Raw genomic sequence first — 17,271 nt, forward strand, 5'->3', positions numbered from 1 at the left:
ATCGGAAGTACAAATTAAAAATTTGCAGGAGACAATAAATTGGGAGGTATAGTTATTACTGAGGAAGAATGCGGCAAAATACAAGACATTAATAAACTTGAAGAATGGACGTGTAATTGGCAAATTAATTTCAATATAGCTAAGTGTGAGGGGGTGCATTTTGGTAGGAAGGTTAAGGAGGCCACATATTGCTTGGATAATGAGAGTCTAAATGAGGTAGAGGAGCAAAGAGATCTAGAGGTACAGATACATCACTAAAACTAGTGACATGGGTTAATAAGGCCATTAAAAAAAAAACAAACAAAGCACTCAGGTTCATTGCTCGAGGGATAGAATTGAAAAAGAAAATTCTTTTAGAATTGAAAATTTATGTTAAACTTGTATAGAACCTTGGTTAGACCAAACCTGGCGTACTGTGCACAGTTCTAGTCGTCATATTATAAAAAGGATATAAAGGGCCTGGAGAAGGTGCAGAAAAGATTCACAACTGAGAGGATATACTTATCAGGAAAGGTTGCACAGTTAGAGCTCTTCTTTCTAGAAAAGAGAAGGCCGAGGGGGTGACCTGATAGAAGTCTTTAAGATTATGAAAGGGTTTGATAGGGTAAACAGTAAAAATGTTTCCATTTGTAGGGGAGTCCAAAACTAGAGGTCATAAATATAAGATGATCACTAATAAATCCAATAGGGAATTTGGGAGAAACTTCTTTACTCAGAGTGGTAAGAATGTGGAACAAGGAGTAGTTGAGGCAAATAGCATAGATGCATTTAAGGGGAAGCTAGATAGCACATGAGGGAGAAAGGAATAGAAAGATATGCTGATAGGGTTAGCTGAAGAGGGGTAGGTGGATGCTCGTGTGGAGCCTAAACACCAGCATGGACCAGTTGGGCCGAATGGCCAGTTTCTGTGCTGTAGTCATGATGTAAAAAAAAAAGAGCTTGACATCAATCTTACCATGAGTCTCAAGAAATTGCTGCATTTGCGCAGTAAATACAAATTAAACTCGCCATAGAAATTTAGGGCTAGTACTTATCATTAAAGGGGCTCTTGCGCTGTTGAGATTTATGTTCCTGCAATGCCACTCAACCTCTCGGGCTCAGAAAGGAAATAATTGAAACTGTGGCATCTCATTTCTGCAGGTAGTAAATTGTTCTTGGAGGTATTTAAAATTTTGTAATTTTTTCCCCCTCTTAATCCAATCTGTCTTTCCCTTTCTATTCCTTTTTCTATACCTAATTTGACTCTAATTCACCCTATTTCCTTCTCTGTCATTCCTGTTTCTTTCTCTATTCTTAAATCTCCTAGGTTAAGGCGATAGACTGTTGGTCCCATAGTTCACCAAGGTCCCAGCTTCCCAGTTATCAGCTCGCACTTCCAGCAAATTGCGGCGCAAACATTTTTCGAGCTGAAGGGGGAGGGAAAAAGTCTTAACTAATAGGGCACACAGTGAGATGCCCCATTCCAGCAAATTCTGGGCCATTGTGTTATCTGTAGCTTTCTTCTATTGAAAAGGGGGTCTTTCGATGTCACTGATTCACCAGAGTCATGATGCATGCTGATAGTTTCTACACACACAACTTTTCAATGCTGGGAAGTCCTTTAACCCTGGGGTAGATGATGAGTATACTCATTTGTTTGCCAGACCACTGGAGTCATACCTAGCACAAAGGAAGATGGTTGTGGTTGTTGGAGGCTAATCAATTCAGCCCCAGGACATCACTGCAGGAGTTCCTCAGGGCAGTGTCTTAGGCCCAACCATCTTCAGCTGCTTTGTCAATGACCTTCCCTCCATCATAAGGTCAGACGTGGAGATGTTTGCTGATGATTGCACAGTGTTCAGTTCCATTCGCAACTCCTCAGATAATGAAGCAGTCCATGCCCACATGCAGCAAGACCTGGACAACATTCAGGCTAGGGCTGATGACTGGTAAGTAACATTCGCACCACACAAGTGTCAGGCAATGACAATCTCCAACAAGAGAGAGTCTAACCACTGCCCCTTGACATACAAAGGCATTACCATTGTGGAAACCCCCACCATCAACATCCTGGAAGTTCACCATTGACCAGAAACTTAACTGGACCAGCCACGTAAATACTATGGCTACAAGAGCAGGTCAGAGGCTAGGTATTCTGCGGCGAGTTTCTCACCTCCTGACTCTCCAAAGCCTTTCCACCATCTACAAGGCACAAGTCTGCAGTGTGATGGAATACTCTCCACCACATTAAACATTCACACCTTCCACCATCGGCGCACCGTGGCTGCAGTGTATACCATCTACAAGATGCACTCAAGCAGCTTGCCAAGGGCTTCTTCGACAGCACCTCCTAAACTTGCGACCTCTACCACCTAGAAGGACAAGAGACATGGGAACACCAGCACTTCCAAGTTCCCCTACAAGTCACACACTATCCTGACTTGGAAATATATCACCTATCCTGACTTGGAAATATATCGCCGATCCTTCAAAATCGCTGGGTCAAAATCCTGGAACTCTCTCCCTAACAGCACTATGGGAGTCCAACGCTGCCTTCAGTGTGCCAGTGCAGTCTTCTGTCGCCTAAGGAAGAGTGTGTTTGAAGACCAGGACCTCAAACCCGGCACTAAGCTCATGGTCTACAGAGCAGCAGTGATACCCGCCCTGCTGTATGCTTCAGACATGGACCGTGTACAGCAGGCACCTCAAAGCACTGGAGAGGTACCACCAACGCTGCCTCCGCAAGATCCTGCAAATCCATTGGCAGGATAGGCGCACCAACGTCTGTGTTCTTGCTCAGGCCAACATCCCCAGCATCGAAGCTTTGACCATGCTCGATCAGCTCTGATGGACGGGTCACATTGTCCGCATGCCCGATACGAGACTCCCAAAACAAGCGCTCTACTCTGAACTGACACGGCAAGAGAGCCTCAGGTGGGCAGAGGAAACGCTTCAAGGACACCCTCAAAGCCTCCTTGAAAAAGTGTAACATCCCCACCGACACCTGGGAATCCCTGACCCAAGACCGCACAAAGTGGAGGAGAAGCATCCGGGAAGGCGCCGAACACCTCGAGTCTCTTCGCAAGGAGCGCACATCGACCCAAGCACCCCACCCACCCGCCCCTTCAACGACCCTCTGCCCCACCTGTGACAGAGACTGTAGGTCCCACATTGGACTCATCAGTCACCTGAGAACTCATTTTTTAATGTGGAAGCAAGTCATCAAGAAGGAGAAGATGGGAGTACCTTCACCACAGGGTCTGCAGCGGTTCAAGAAGGCGGCTCACCACCACTTCTCATGGGCAATTAGGGATGGGCAATAAATGCTGGCCTTGCCAGTGACTCGCAGATCCCATAAACGAATAAAATTAAAAAAAAAGACCCTCACCACCCTCTAGGTGAAAACATTTCTCCTCAACTCCCCTCTAATCCTGCTACCAATTATATTAAATCTATGTCCCCTGGCTATTGACCTCTCTATTAAGGAACTTGGGAAGGAGTAGTAGGATAAGCCAAGAGTTTTAATATTTTACTGGGGAAGGGGACAGAATAATAGGAAAGCAGCATAATTATAGTGTACTTTATAAAAAATAAAATAAAAATTACGTTTCTGTAAAGCTCCTTTGAAACTTAAGGAAGTAATGATGACTAGAATTGCAGTGGCAAAATGGGAGAGACATGGAGAGATGGGCAGTGTTGCAGAAGGTGGAGGGAGAATTATTTTGATAACTGAGTGGACGTGGGGGAGGAAGCAGAGTCACGTTTTTGGGGGGAGGGGGTGTGGGGGTGATGACAAGGTTCTGCGCTTCCTGACTTAGCTTAAGGCGGCAGCTGATGGAGCCAAGGCCAGGCTCTTGAAGGCGCTGATGGGAGCCAAAGAGTTTTTCTGATGTTCAGCTGGAGGAAGTTTTGGCTCCTCCAAGTCTTGATAACAGGCAGGCAATTTGAGAGTGTGGTAATGGCCTTTGAATGGATAGAGGAGGCAGTGAGGTAGAACTGGTTTGTTGTCCACATGTATGTGGAGGCATGTGGAAATTCTCATCATTGGAATTGTGCCTCACTAGAAGCAGTGCTGGGATCACACCCGTGGCAGTACAAAATTATATTAAATGCTCTATTCAGGCTTTTTTTTGTTAAAGAAGGTAGTTAAAAGCAAATCATCTGAACTGTTCATGACCCTTAATGAAATTGGACATTGCAAAAGACTTGGGTGCTCATTTATTTGTATACGGTGAGTATTATATTTTGGATTTCTTTTTTCTTTAGGTTCCCAATCATGAGCTGGTGTGGGCCCGGATGAAAGGATTTGGGTTTTGGCCTGCCAAAGTCATGCAACGTCAAGACAATCAGGTGGATGTGCGCTTCTTTGGACATCATCATCAGAGGTGCAGTACTTTTTAGTTACTGTTGCTTGTGTTTGCGTTATTTTAAAATTTAAAAAAACCTATAAAAGCTAACCAAATCTATTCATCTTGTTCTTTGTTTTTTTCACCTATAGTCGCGGCAGTTTATTTCCTAAATAAGATTAATCCCTATTGCATTAAGGCGGCGGTTAAGAAGGCAAATGGTATGTTGGCCTTCGTAGCGAGAGGGTTTGAGTACAGGAACAAGGATGTCTTGCTGCAGTTGTACAGGGCCTTGGTGAGACCACACCTTGAGTATTGTGTGCAGTTTTGGTCGCCTTATCTGAGGAAGGATGTTCTTGCCATGGAAGGAGTTCAGCGAAGATTCACCAGGCTGATACCTGGGATGGCAGGAATGACATATGAGGAGAGATTGGGTCGATTGGGCTTGTACTCGCTGGAGTTTAGAAGAATGAGAGGGGATCTCATCGAAACTTATAAAATTCTAACAGGACTAGACAGACTAGATGCTGGAAGGATGTTCCCGATGGTCGGGGAGTCCAGAACCAGGGGTCACAGTCTAAGGATAAGTGGTAAGCCATTTAGGACAGAGATGAGGAGGAATTTCTTCACCCACAGAGTGGTGAACCTGTGGAATTCTCTGCCAAAGAAGGCAGTAGAGGCCAATTCATTAAATATATTCAAGAAGGAGTTGGATATATTTCTTACGGCTAAAGGGATCAAGGGATATGGAGAGAAGGCAGGAACAGGGTACTGAATTTGGATGATCAGCCATGATGTCATTGAATGGCGGAGCAGGCTTGAAGGGCCGAATGGCCTACTCCTGCTCCTATCGTCTATGTTTCTATTCTATAGCCACCTTTTTATATAGCACTCTCTGCCTTTAAGAAAAACATGTTGCGTTTTTATATTTTCCTGGGTTCCAGATCACAGACCATTCCTGTAAGTGAATTCGAGTTCCCTACAAACGAGTTTTTACTTGCCCGATATCTAGTTAATTGTAGTGAGACCAGATGTTGAACCGAACCCCCATGTCACTGTATTTACATAACATGCCACCACATGGACTTCAGAAAATGTCAGAGCAAACACTATCAGGCCCTGCTTAGACTATAAATTACTGGACAGATTTATTGAACAATAAATACATAACTGAATGACGGCAAGAGTAACCAATAGATTTACGGTAATTATAGACTTAATTATTCCTTGAGATGTAGAAAATCACTCTGTGCTAATACTCGATGTTATACTGGACACGAAACAAGGTCACTGATTAATTTTGCAGGCCCTTCATTACTAATTTGCCATGGAGTCTCTGGCCTACCCCATCTCTGATTGCTTCAGAATAGCTGTCAATTTGGAGCAACGCAGCCTGAGAGATACTGTGAGAGCCCTTTGACGAAACAATGGAACAAGGGAAATTAAAAATGTACAGGAAACTTTCTGGTATCCGGCACCGACGGGACCGAGCTGGTGCCGTTAGATCAAAACTGCCGTATAAACCAGCGGCAATGTTAAAACATACAGAGCTTTTCAGCTCCGTGTGAATCAACAAACCCTGTTGCTTAGCAACAGCTTAAACAGTCGGCTGCAGCTGCAAGCGTCTCTAGCTGAAGCTGTTGCTATAGCTACAGACCTTGCAGAGCCTGACTGGGGGGGGGGAAAAAGCAACGAGAAGTAAAAAAAAACTTCTAGGAAATGGCTCCTGAATTTTGCCGGTAGATAGAGCTTTCCGGACTTTTAACCTCCGGTTAAACGAAAGTTTCCTGTATATCTGAAACTCAAATAGAGCTACCAGTTAAGCTTTAAAGAGATTCCTAGGATACTTGAATTTGATACTTGAATGATTTGCGCTCTCGCTGGGAGCAGATTAATCCATCCTCAACACGTTGGATGACCTGAGACATGACCTTGTCCAGGAACAATGGCAACAATAGCATTACATATTAAAGCCTCCCTGAACTACACTTCATCTCTGCCCTGTTTGATTCTGCAGTTCTTGAGGTTTGGGAATTGTCTTCTGTGCTAGTATTGGTGGCTTTAGAATAATGAATCCTAATCTACGACTAGCAACGTAGAGAATAATCCCAAACCTCAAGAACTATGTAATTCAAACAGGTCACGCCTGTGAAGCAAGGCGTAAGCAGCAGCTGGCATAATGGGACAGAAGTGGGTCTACATTGAAGCAACATCGCAAGAGAGCAGCAAGGAGTTCCACTGAGTGAGTTAAGAGCAGCAGCCTCCCATCCTATGCACTACCCAACATCCTTGGAGCCACCTGCATCTTTCCTCAGCCACTCCTGAGCCTGCTGGTGCTCTCTGCTTCTGCTGGTTTATCAGCTGTTGACTCTAAAGTGCACATAGTGCTTTATGCAGTCTGCCTCTTGGCTGCTCCTGGGCTTGCTGACTGCTGGTGGGAAACTGGCTGCTAACTTGGCAAATATATTATGAGCACTTTTATATATTTAAAAAAAAAAAAGTTTCACACTAGAAAAGAGCAGCTAGCAAGCCTGGAGTGGGATATGGAGGGGAAAGGATAGTATAGCAAAAGGAAGGGCAAGGATGTAATGGGATGGTATGGGAACAAGATCGAGAGCAAACAACTGTAGATAAAGCTTGCACCATGAGATCAAACACAAAGTGGCAAGCTACAAAGATGGTGAGAAAGCAGAGGAAACAAAAGGAGCACAGGGGTGGGGGAAAGGGTTGACTCGAGGGAGAATGAAGAGCAGGAATGGTGATGGCAAAGTAGGAGCAAGATAAAGGCAAGGCCACAATGGGTGTAGTGTGAGGAAGGGGGGAGATAAATGGGAGAAAATGGGAAGGATCGAGAGATAAAGGGGAAAAGAGGGAAATGGTGAGGGGCAACAATGAACGGAGAAATGACAAAAGGAATAGAAAAGAGTGAAGGGAGGAGAGAGATGACAGTTAAGAAAAGAGCGGGGGTGAGGGGAAACAGGAAAAATAGGGAAGAGCAGGAGGAAAAAAAGAAAGCAAATGATGAAAGGATGGAGAAGCACTGGAGGGCTACGGTGAGCACCAATGTGAACCAGGGAATGAACAGGAATGGTGTTAGCAGATGGACAGAGAACACTGACAGGACGTGGTGGAGGGTAGTATGTGACAGCTGGGTGCACTGCAGGTAATGAAGACTGGAGCACATGAGAAGAGAGTAAGTCACCTTCAGCAATATAACGATAATGCAGATAAAACTGAGACATATGAGCAATATCATGGAAGATTCAGTTGTGCTTAACAAACCTTTGTCTGCACTTTATGGTAGTTTAGGAATTTTAGCTGATTTTGGGAGAGATGAGGGCAAACAAGGTCAATGGGTTAAAATAATGCACAACTTCATGTGATTGCACTAGAGAGAGAAATTCAGACCCACAGAAAAAAACAGGTTTTGACAAAGGGAGGGGGATGAGAAATTAGACAGAGCACACAAGGAGGGTGCTATCTTCTGGCACTCTTGAGGTAGAGACATTCAGACCGCAAAAACACAAGTCAGAGGAGGAAAGGGAATAATTCAGGCACTTCGAAAGAGAAGCTAAGATAGGCAGGAAGACAGAAATTTAGACAGAAAAAGATCGATCAGATACAGTGAGGGGGGAGTGAGATGTTTAGACAGCAACATTCAGACACATGGGAAAGGAGAGAGAAGTTTAAAGACGTGGGGAGAATTTTAGAGAAGCATAGGCAATAAGGAGTGAAAGAAAGATGCAGAGCAAGAGAGAGATATAGAGGGAGGTTCAGATTTCGCGATACTCAAAACCACAAATACACGAGGATAGAGAGGGGAAAAAACATACGCATTCAGGGTTAGAGATTATAACTACAGATATACTAGGATATAGAGGAAGAGAGAGAACCATATTTATAGTGAGAGTAGAGAATTCTAGCTGCACACGAGGACCGAGATTAGTTCTGGCCGTTTACTATTACAGACTTATTGTGAGAGTGAGCCGCTCACTAGGACTTGTTTATAAAACATGAAAATAAATAATTTTACTCCAACAAAATGAGTTATGTCCACACTGTATATTCTGTTTTATAAGGACATTTGATTTGTACAATTAATTTTTAGTTGATTTTTTTTGTAGGGGTGAGGGGACAGAATTGAGGAAAGCCTCAAATTGAGTGTGTAACTGGGAAGTGATCCACATAGTGACTTTGTGTGAAGGGAGCAGAAATTGGAGCTAAAGAACAGGACGTGCGTATAGAGTAGCTGGCTTATGAAAAGAAACAAACTACCCCTGGTGGCAGCTTGTTCAGACCTGAACCAGAGTATATAACCCAAATGTGTTATGCATAGCTGCAATACATAACATTTTAAACTGCTTCCATGCATTAAAAGTGTGGGGGGGGGGAAATTGTATTAGGGAAACTAAAAACGGGAAATACAACGGGTCATATTATTTTGTCTGGTAGTGGCAGTTGAGGATTTATCTCCGTCATTGACGCTAAACTTTAGTCACCACTTAATAGGAATAAGATACTTGTGATCCATCTTCAGCTGACTCCCAAATTTGGGAACAAGGCACATTTTTAATGCACAATAATGTAGGAATTTTGAGGTACTTAACTAAATCTAATCTTCTGTCATTACATAGATATAGATAGATAAAATGATTTTTTTTTAATGTTGTGTTCAGCCACTCTAGTACAGCAGCTAACAGAAGCATTATGAATATTGACTTAAGTTGACTATAAGTAATTTAATCAAATCTACTCAGACAAAGGATATGAAACTATTAACTTCATGGAGAACACTGCTAGCTGGCTGGCTTCCCTTGCTGGCACTGTCTGCTCCTCTGACTCATTCCTTCCCATATTTTGCAGGGCCCCTTTTAATGCGTCATTTGGCACACATCTGGAATCTCCATATAAAACGAAGTCCTCACTTGCACAGATCCATGCGTGTGTGAATAATTGGTGTCAGTGCAGCTATTGTGTGTAGGATTGTCCTGAGACATTTCTAACTAAGAATTTCTTCACGCCAAAGTAATTGAAAGCTGACAGATTCCATTCACAACCTTTATTTGAGGTCATTGATCTTATGGGATAAATGTCATAAGTTCTTACCTTAGGCCATTAGATGCAATGCCTTATGGAACTGCATCTCATTGGATAGTCTTGATACTTTTACTTCATAGCAATTATGCCACTTCTCGGGCAAGCATTGATTATAATGGCATCCAAATAAGATTTTACAAAATATTGTTAGACTGCTATATAGTTTGCATTCTCCAGTTCAACTTCAGTATTCGTACTTATTCATAGTCAATGTCAATTCCCTTTGTTGGTCATTACATTAGCTGCATTCTACGAAGCACTATATTACATCTTTGGATGTAACTTGCACTGTGTTGCACATGTGAGAATGTAATCTGAAACATAAGGTTATTCCATGGTCATTCCAATGTAATGAAAACCTGATGGGATTAAATCACCAGAGCAGATGAGAACTCAACCAATGATGAACAAACATCTTTAGCACTAAGTAGTCTATTAATACTCTTGTTGAACAAGCTTGACTCTAGTGTTTCCGTTGATTGCCTTCTAAGTGTACTATGCTCTTTCCAATTACTAATTTCCATCTCCTTGGTTTGTTAATTCCATTTAAACTACACTGAAACAAACAGATGGCAATGGCGGCTGGGAAATCCAGAAGAAAGAGGAAATTCCGCAGCAAGCTCACTCTTGCCTATCGCAGCTAATAGCTTTAGTGCTTTACCAAATCCATATTGGCCTAGTGATGGATGTCGTAATCCTAATTAGCAGATTGCTATCTTAAACTCGAACCCAGTGGTCTGGATAAGATGAGTTTGGGCTTTCAGTCATAAGATCATAACTGGAGCTGTATTACAAGAATTAGTGCTGTTCAAGGCGAGCCTGTATGTTAATCCTAATAATATTTGAACTGCTGCAGCCGCTTGACAACATTCTGTGTTTTATCAGGATGGGCTGCTTTAATGCTTGCAGAGTGTTTTGACACTCCCACTTGTGAAGCTCTGCAAGACCACTTCACCTCGAGTTCTGTTCTGCAGCCCCTCAAACACATTCCTCATCCTTTTTGAATCAGGGCTGTTGGTTCATGCATTGGGCCATGGGAGAAGATTGGCTTGACAAGAGGTACCTCACCACAAACTAGTGCAGTATTGCTGTGCTCTCAGAAACCAGGGTGGGTTTTGTGAAAAATCTGTTAAAATTCCCTATGGTTGCACCCTGTTCTTAATGTCGTCTATATTTAGGAAAAGAATTCGGTAGAATGAAATTGTGATCATGTTTTATAACCTAATCAATTTTATTTCTCTATTATACCAAAGTGAGTGGAAAATAATGAGGATAAATTTATAATAACTAATGTGGTTGTATCCAATTTTCAATTTATTCCATTGATTCAAATTTAGACAAAACTAGCTCATCTTCTTTGGCTTTACCTTCCCAAAATTAAACTTTCCTGCCTTACAAATAACTCTGACAGTACTTTCCTCGAGTACAAACTTGTATTGTCTGTAAACCACTTTTCATTACACAATTTAAAAAAATCAAATCACTGTTGTCATGGAGCATATCTAGGGTCATTACCTTTTGCGGCGCCCAAAAGCTAGGCAAGGTTAGGAGCATGGCTTGAGTTTGAATATTTGGTGATATAAATTCATCACAATACTTCCAAATAACATGAGGCAGGAGTAAGTGGAGAACGAAAAAAACTGTCCTTTTTTTAAAAAAAAAATCAAACTTTTTGCCCTTCTGTTTATATTTTAAAAAATTTTCAGAGTCCATCCAAAAACTGAACTATCCAGTTTAAAACTGTACTGGTGGTAATTGAAATTTAACAAAGTTTTTGCCTCCACAGTCCCAACTCCTTATTATCCATTAACTGCTCACAGGCCTCTGCTATTTTATAATCAGCCACTGAAAGGCCCATGAGAGCAGCTGTGGGTGAATTTTGATTCATTTTCTCCTTTGACTGCTTGTGGTGGAAGCAGTTGACTTTCTCCCTAAGCGCGGATGTCTGCGATCAGACACATGCTATTTGGGAAGTCGCTAGCGCAAACTTCATGTAGCCATTTTGTGCTACAGCGTGAAATTTCCTTTATTTAAATATATAATTAAAATAACACTTGATGCAGCTAAAAGCTTAGTTTAATGCTACACTAGTTAAATTGCTAACCTTCTATAGATTCATTGTGATAGATGGCCTTTTTGATTGCAGGGCATGGATTCCGTCAGAGAATATCCAGGATATTGGTGTTAATGTTCATCAGCTGGCAGTAAAACGAAGTCTTGGCTGGAAGAAAGCCTGCGATGAGCTTGAATTGCACCAGCGCTTTGTCCGTGAAGGGAGGTTCTGGAAGAGTAAAGCAGAGGATAAAATGGAAGAAGAAGCAGAATCCAGCATCTCTTCCACAAGTAATGAGCAGGTAGGTTTTGCATGCAAGGGTTAATTTGTTTGCTTGTTTTTTTAATGGATTTAATTTTATTTGGAAGTACAGGAAACTCTTAACCGGCACCTAAATAACCGGAAATCTCTGTTAACCGACAAAATTCAGGAGTAGGTTCAGGTAAGTTTTACTTCATATTAGTGGCAGTTCCTGGATCTGTGGCTGTGTAACTGGGGTTCGTGCACTTGTTGCTAAGCAACAGGGACGCTTGGTCTGTGGCCAGAGTTCCTGCACATGTTGCTAAGCAACAGGGAAGCCTGGATTTGTTGCTGTGTACAGAGCTCTCGTACCTTTTAACTATACCTCTCTGTAATCTGGACTTTTTGATAAACCGGCACCACGCCGGTCCCGTTGGTGCCGGATAATAGAGTTTCCTGTATTCTGAAGCCTGTAAGTTACTCTTTTAAATGCAAGTAATGTTCCTTGATGGCTCGGGATAAATTCACTATTTGATGTGATGCTGAGCTGTGCTGACCAAGGAAGATCCCAGGTTTGATCCGTAGTCTCTGCTGAACCAGTAGGATGGTTTAATCCAATGGTTTGGAGCACTGCGATTGGCCTGTGCCTTCTGGCTAAGGAGAGGAAAAATAAGCCGAATTGATTGAGGGGTCAGTGGACAGCAATGTCAGGTGATTTCAGCATCTGGCTGGATCGAATAGCTTGCTAGTACTCGTTGCCTAGGCTTACCCACCAAGAGTAACCATTTGGGTGCAATGCTTGTACTTGTGGAACTACCCCAGCGAAAGACACTGCCTTCAGGGGAGATCAAAAAAGTCGAGGCTACAGAAGTGGAGTGATTATGGTATTAGAGTAGCAACCTTGAGGTTATGAGTTCAGATCCCACCATTGACGAGCTGTGGAACTGTATTTAATCTGATAATTTGTGGATCTAGAAAAAGGGACCATTTAAACCTGCCGGATTATCAACATAAATGGCTCACTAATGTCCTTCAGGCAATTGCTCACTTCTAATTCCTGTACCAGTTCATTTACAATAAGAGCTTAATCAATCAATTGGTTTACTGTTGCTGTATTTGTCTGTCATGGCTTTAACAATAATCTTTGGTTGGTAGAAATAAGTTCAAATTAAATTTCTGCTTTGTTATATCCTAAAACATCACCTTACTTCTGTTACTCAATGTTGTCAACACTCTCATAAGAAATATGAACAAGTCTGACTCTGGAAAATCTGCTTTTTCTCTTAAAATTCAGTATTACCATCCTCCTGTGTCCAACTCAGTGGGATTGTCCTTGCTTGGATTCAGTCTTACCTATCCAATCATAGCTAGAGTATCGCCAGCAAGGGTTTCTCTTCCTGCCTCCACATCGTTGCCTCGAGTCCTCCAAGGATCTATCCTTTGTCCCCTCCGTCTCGTCTACATGCTGCCCCTTGGAAACATCATCCGAAGCTGGGAAGTCAGCCTTCACACATACATTGGCAACACCCAGCTATACCTCTCTTATCACACCTCTCAATCCTTCCACTGACTCTGTGCTGTCAGACTGCTTGTTGGATACTCAGTCTTGAACAAGCCGCAATTTCCTCCACTTTGGGAAGGTTGAAACCATTGTCTTCGTCTCCACCACAAATCTTTACCTGCAACACCAATTCCATCCCCCTCCTCGACCACCGTTTCAGGATGAACCATACTATTTTCAATCTCTGCGTCCTTTATCACCTCGAGCTTCCAACCCCATATCCGCTCCGTCCCAAATATCGCCTATTCCATCTCTGTCTCCGCCTTATCTGCTGCTGAAACTCTCATCTGCACCTCTGTCACCTCCAGATTTGACTAATCCTGTTCTCTCCTGGCCAGCCTTCCATGTTCTGTAAACTTCAGCTCATTCAAAACCTCCCTCACTCATCACTCCTGTTATTGTTGACCTACATTGGCTCCCAGTCCCCCAACGCCTCCAACTTACAATCTGAGTGGGACTCGGTGCGGGATAGGAAACAGGTAGCAGAGTTTTAAATGAGCTGTTGGCCGGCTGCTAGAAGATATCTGACGGCGAGGATGACTGGCCTGTGCTCCTTTTCCTTCCACATGAGGAAGCACCTGGCTTCTGCTTAGCAATTCCCCCTGGTCGGGATAGACTAGTATCTGAAGAAATCATGGGCACAAATTCCACAACCTACTGACTTGTGCTCCTGTTTGTAGAACTTGAAAATAATAAATTTAACCTCTGAAAAATTGACCAGCTTAAAAAATATTAAATTCTGTAAAAAGAAATAATTTTTTAAAAAATTAGGAAAATCACATTCCTGGATAAGACAGAGCTCATGTAGATTAAACTATAAAAATTCAACACAGATGAGTGATTACAAGACCGAAATGGCATCAAGGGGTTTAAGCGATCATCATGAACCAAATTAATAAAGCTGTTGTAGTTACATCTACCTCTCAACCCTGCAACAAAATGACTAGTTATATATAGTCATTATACTTATACTGTGAAGCTGATAGGGCAGCTTTATTCCACTTTTAGTCTTTTTTTGCATTCAGCTCTCAGCACCGCACACCTCAGGAAGGATATATTGGCCTTGGAGAGGGTGCAGTGCAGCTTCACCAGAATGATACCAGGGCTAAAAGGGTTAAAGGGAGAACCAGTGGATATGGTGTATTTGGACTTTCAGAAGGCTTTCGTTAAGGTCCCGCATAAGAGATTAGCGTGCAAAGTTAAAGCACGTGGGATTGGGGGCAAGGTACTGACTTGGATAAAGAACTGGTTGGCAGACAGGAAGCAAAGAGTTGAATAAACGGCTCTTTTTCCGAGTGACAGGCAGTGACTAGTGGGATACCGCGGGGATCGGTCCTAGGACCTCAGCTATTCACAATATATATAAACTAGCAGGGGAGCCCCGCGGTGCGAGGGCAATTTTGGGCTGCGCGTTCTCCTTGCCCCTGTCTGTCTCCCCCCCTCTGGGGCCTGGTCGATGTGTGGGCCGGAAGCCTGGGACTGGATTTGGGCTGTCGGCAGTTTCCAGGGCTTTTTTGGGCCTGGGGATGTGTGGTCCGGAAGCCTGGGACTGGATTTGGGCTGTCGGCAGTTGGAGAAGCCTAGGCCCGTTTTGCATTGTTTTTTAACCTAAACATTTCTAGCTTTTAATACCTTCAAAGATGAAAGTTAAAGTACTTATAGAACATTTTTGGTAAATGTTTTTGAAAAAAAATAAGATACTAACCTCGATGAGCATATTTTTAGGTTGAGGCAATGGGGTTTTTAGCTTGAGGCAATGGCTGCCAGATCCCTGAGATGAAAACGATTAGTCCCGCCCACACACACACCGATTGGTCAACGAATGAGGTGACTGAACTGTAGGATTGGTCAATCATGACGGCACAGGATTGGTCGACCTTGACGTCAGTCAATCAATGCTAATGAGTGGAATTTTGAAGGTTTTTTGTATAATGTGCGAACGATTTTTGTCCGACCGAAAAGTAAATACGCTTATGACCGTTCTGGAATCATAAGCTTTCTTTGGATGTAACGCACGTGTAGGCACGCTCTAACTTTAGAGTGTATAGCCGGACAGACAGACGGAAGGACAGACAGACAGACCGATCCTTTTTTATATAATAAATAAGAAGAAGATAGATAGAAGATGATGATCTAGATGAGGGAACTAGATGTAGTTTGCAGACGACCCAAAGCTGGGTGGGCGTGTGTGCTGTGAGGAGGATGCCGAGAAACTCCAGTATGATTTGGGCAGAAGCATGGCAGATGCAGTATAATGTGGATAAATGCGAGGTTATCCACTTTGGTGGCAAAAACAGGAAGGCAGATTATTATCTGAACGGCAATAGATTGGGAGAAGGGGAAATGCAACGAGACCTGGGCGTCCTTGTGCACCAGTCGCTGAAGGTAAGCATGTAGGTGCAGCAGCCGGTTAAGAAGGCAAATGGTATGTTGGCCTTTGTAGCGAGAAGGCTCAAGTACAAGAACAAGGATGTCTTGCTGCAGTTGTACAGGGCCTTGGTGAGACCACACCTTGAGTATTGTGTGCAGTTTTGGTCGCCTTATCTGAGGAAGGATGTTCTTTCCATGGAGGGAGTGCAGCGAAGGTTCACCAGACTGATACCTGGGATGGCAAGAATGACGTATGAGGAGAGATTGGGTCGACTGGGCTTATACTCGCTGGAGTTTAGAAGAATGAGAGGGGATCTCACTGAAACTTATAAAATTCTAACAGGACTAGACAGACTGGATGCAGGAAGGATGTTCCCGATGGCCGGGGAGTCCAGAACCAGGGGTCACAGTCTAAGGGTAAGGGGTAAGCCATTTAGGACAGAAATGAGGAGGAATTTCTTCACCCAGAGAGTGGTGAACCTGTGGAATTCTCTACCACAGAAGGCAGTGGAGGCCAATTCATTAAATATATTCAAAAAGGAGTTGGATATATTTCTTAAGGCTAAAGGGATCAAGGGATATGGGGAGAAGGCAGGGACAGGGTACTGAATTTGGATGATCAGCCATGATCTCATTAAATGGTGGAGCAGGCTCGAGGGGCCGAATGGCCTACTCCTGCTCCTATCTTCTATGTTTCTATGTAAATTGAGAACAGGTTGCACAGACTAGGCTTCTATTCCCTCGAGTATAGAAGATTAAGGGACAGTCCAATTGAGGTGTTTAAGAAGAGTAAAGGAGTTGATGGGTTTGATAGAGAGAAACTATTTCCTCTGATAGGGGAATCCAGAACAAGTGGGCACAACCTTAAAATTTAGAGCTAGGCCGTTCAGGGGTGATGTCAGGAAGCATTTCTTTACACAAAGGGTAGTGGAGCACACTTCCCCAAAAAGCTGTTGCGGCTAGTTTCATTGAAAATTTCAAAACTGAGATTGATAGATTTTTGTTGGGCAAGGGAATTGAGGGTTATGGAGTTAAGAAACAATCAGCCATAATCTAGTTAAATGGCGGAACAGGCTCAAGGGGCTGAATAGCCTACTCCGGTTCCCAATTCCAAGAAGAATTAATAATTGTGAAGTATTAACAGCAACTTGATTATCAGGAAATAATGCAATCAGAATAACTAATCATAACAGTGATTACAAGATAAAATCTCTTCAGGGGCCTCAGAAAATGTCGCACAGCCCAAGAGAGAAACTTGAACTGTTTCCAGCCATTGTCTGAAGTCCAACATATCACTGCCTTGACACCACTCCGAAGTATTTTTATGTTGAAAATGTATAATATACTGTTGTTAGAGCAGTTTTATTCAATATTCAGGTTATTTTGCAGCTGCAAGATGGCAGATAAAAAATGATTGCAACAAAAAATCAAGTGAATTTACAATTAGCCACTGGAAAATGGTGCTTAATTTTGGTAAACTTTGAGTAGAACTAGGTCAAATGTAACGCCCGACTTCAACTGTTTAAAGGATTAAATTTTCAAAAATGTAATCGTAGACATCAAGATTCTATAATAGATAGAACAATTATTTTAAGGGACAAGAAATTTGTACATATTCCTGCATA

The 17,271-nt window shown here is 42.8% G+C and overlaps 1 protein-coding gene across 4 annotated transcripts in view; it reads left to right on the forward strand.

The window, feature by feature from the left end:
* The window catches only part of zmynd11 (zinc finger, MYND-type containing 11), a 182,546-nt gene that overhangs the window by 141,528 nt on the left and 23,747 nt on the right, over positions 1-17,271 (forward strand). For all 4 annotated transcript variants that reach the window (XM_085987572.1, XM_085987571.1, XM_085987573.1 and 1 more), the window contains 2 exons: positions 4,246-4,364; positions 11,569-11,776. In XM_085987572.1, coding sequence (XP_085843698.1) covers positions 4,246-4,364; positions 11,569-11,776 — 327 coding nt within the window. The remainder of the gene's footprint in view (positions 1-4,245; positions 4,365-11,568; positions 11,777-17,271) is intronic.

The sequence above is a fragment of the Somniosus microcephalus genome, chromosome 5 (genome assembly GCF_052327205.1).
Source record: "Somniosus microcephalus isolate GS21.2 chromosome 5, FLI_Smic_1.0, whole genome shotgun sequence".
Lineage (NCBI taxonomy): Eukaryota > Metazoa > Chordata > Chondrichthyes > Squaliformes > Somniosidae > Somniosus > Somniosus microcephalus.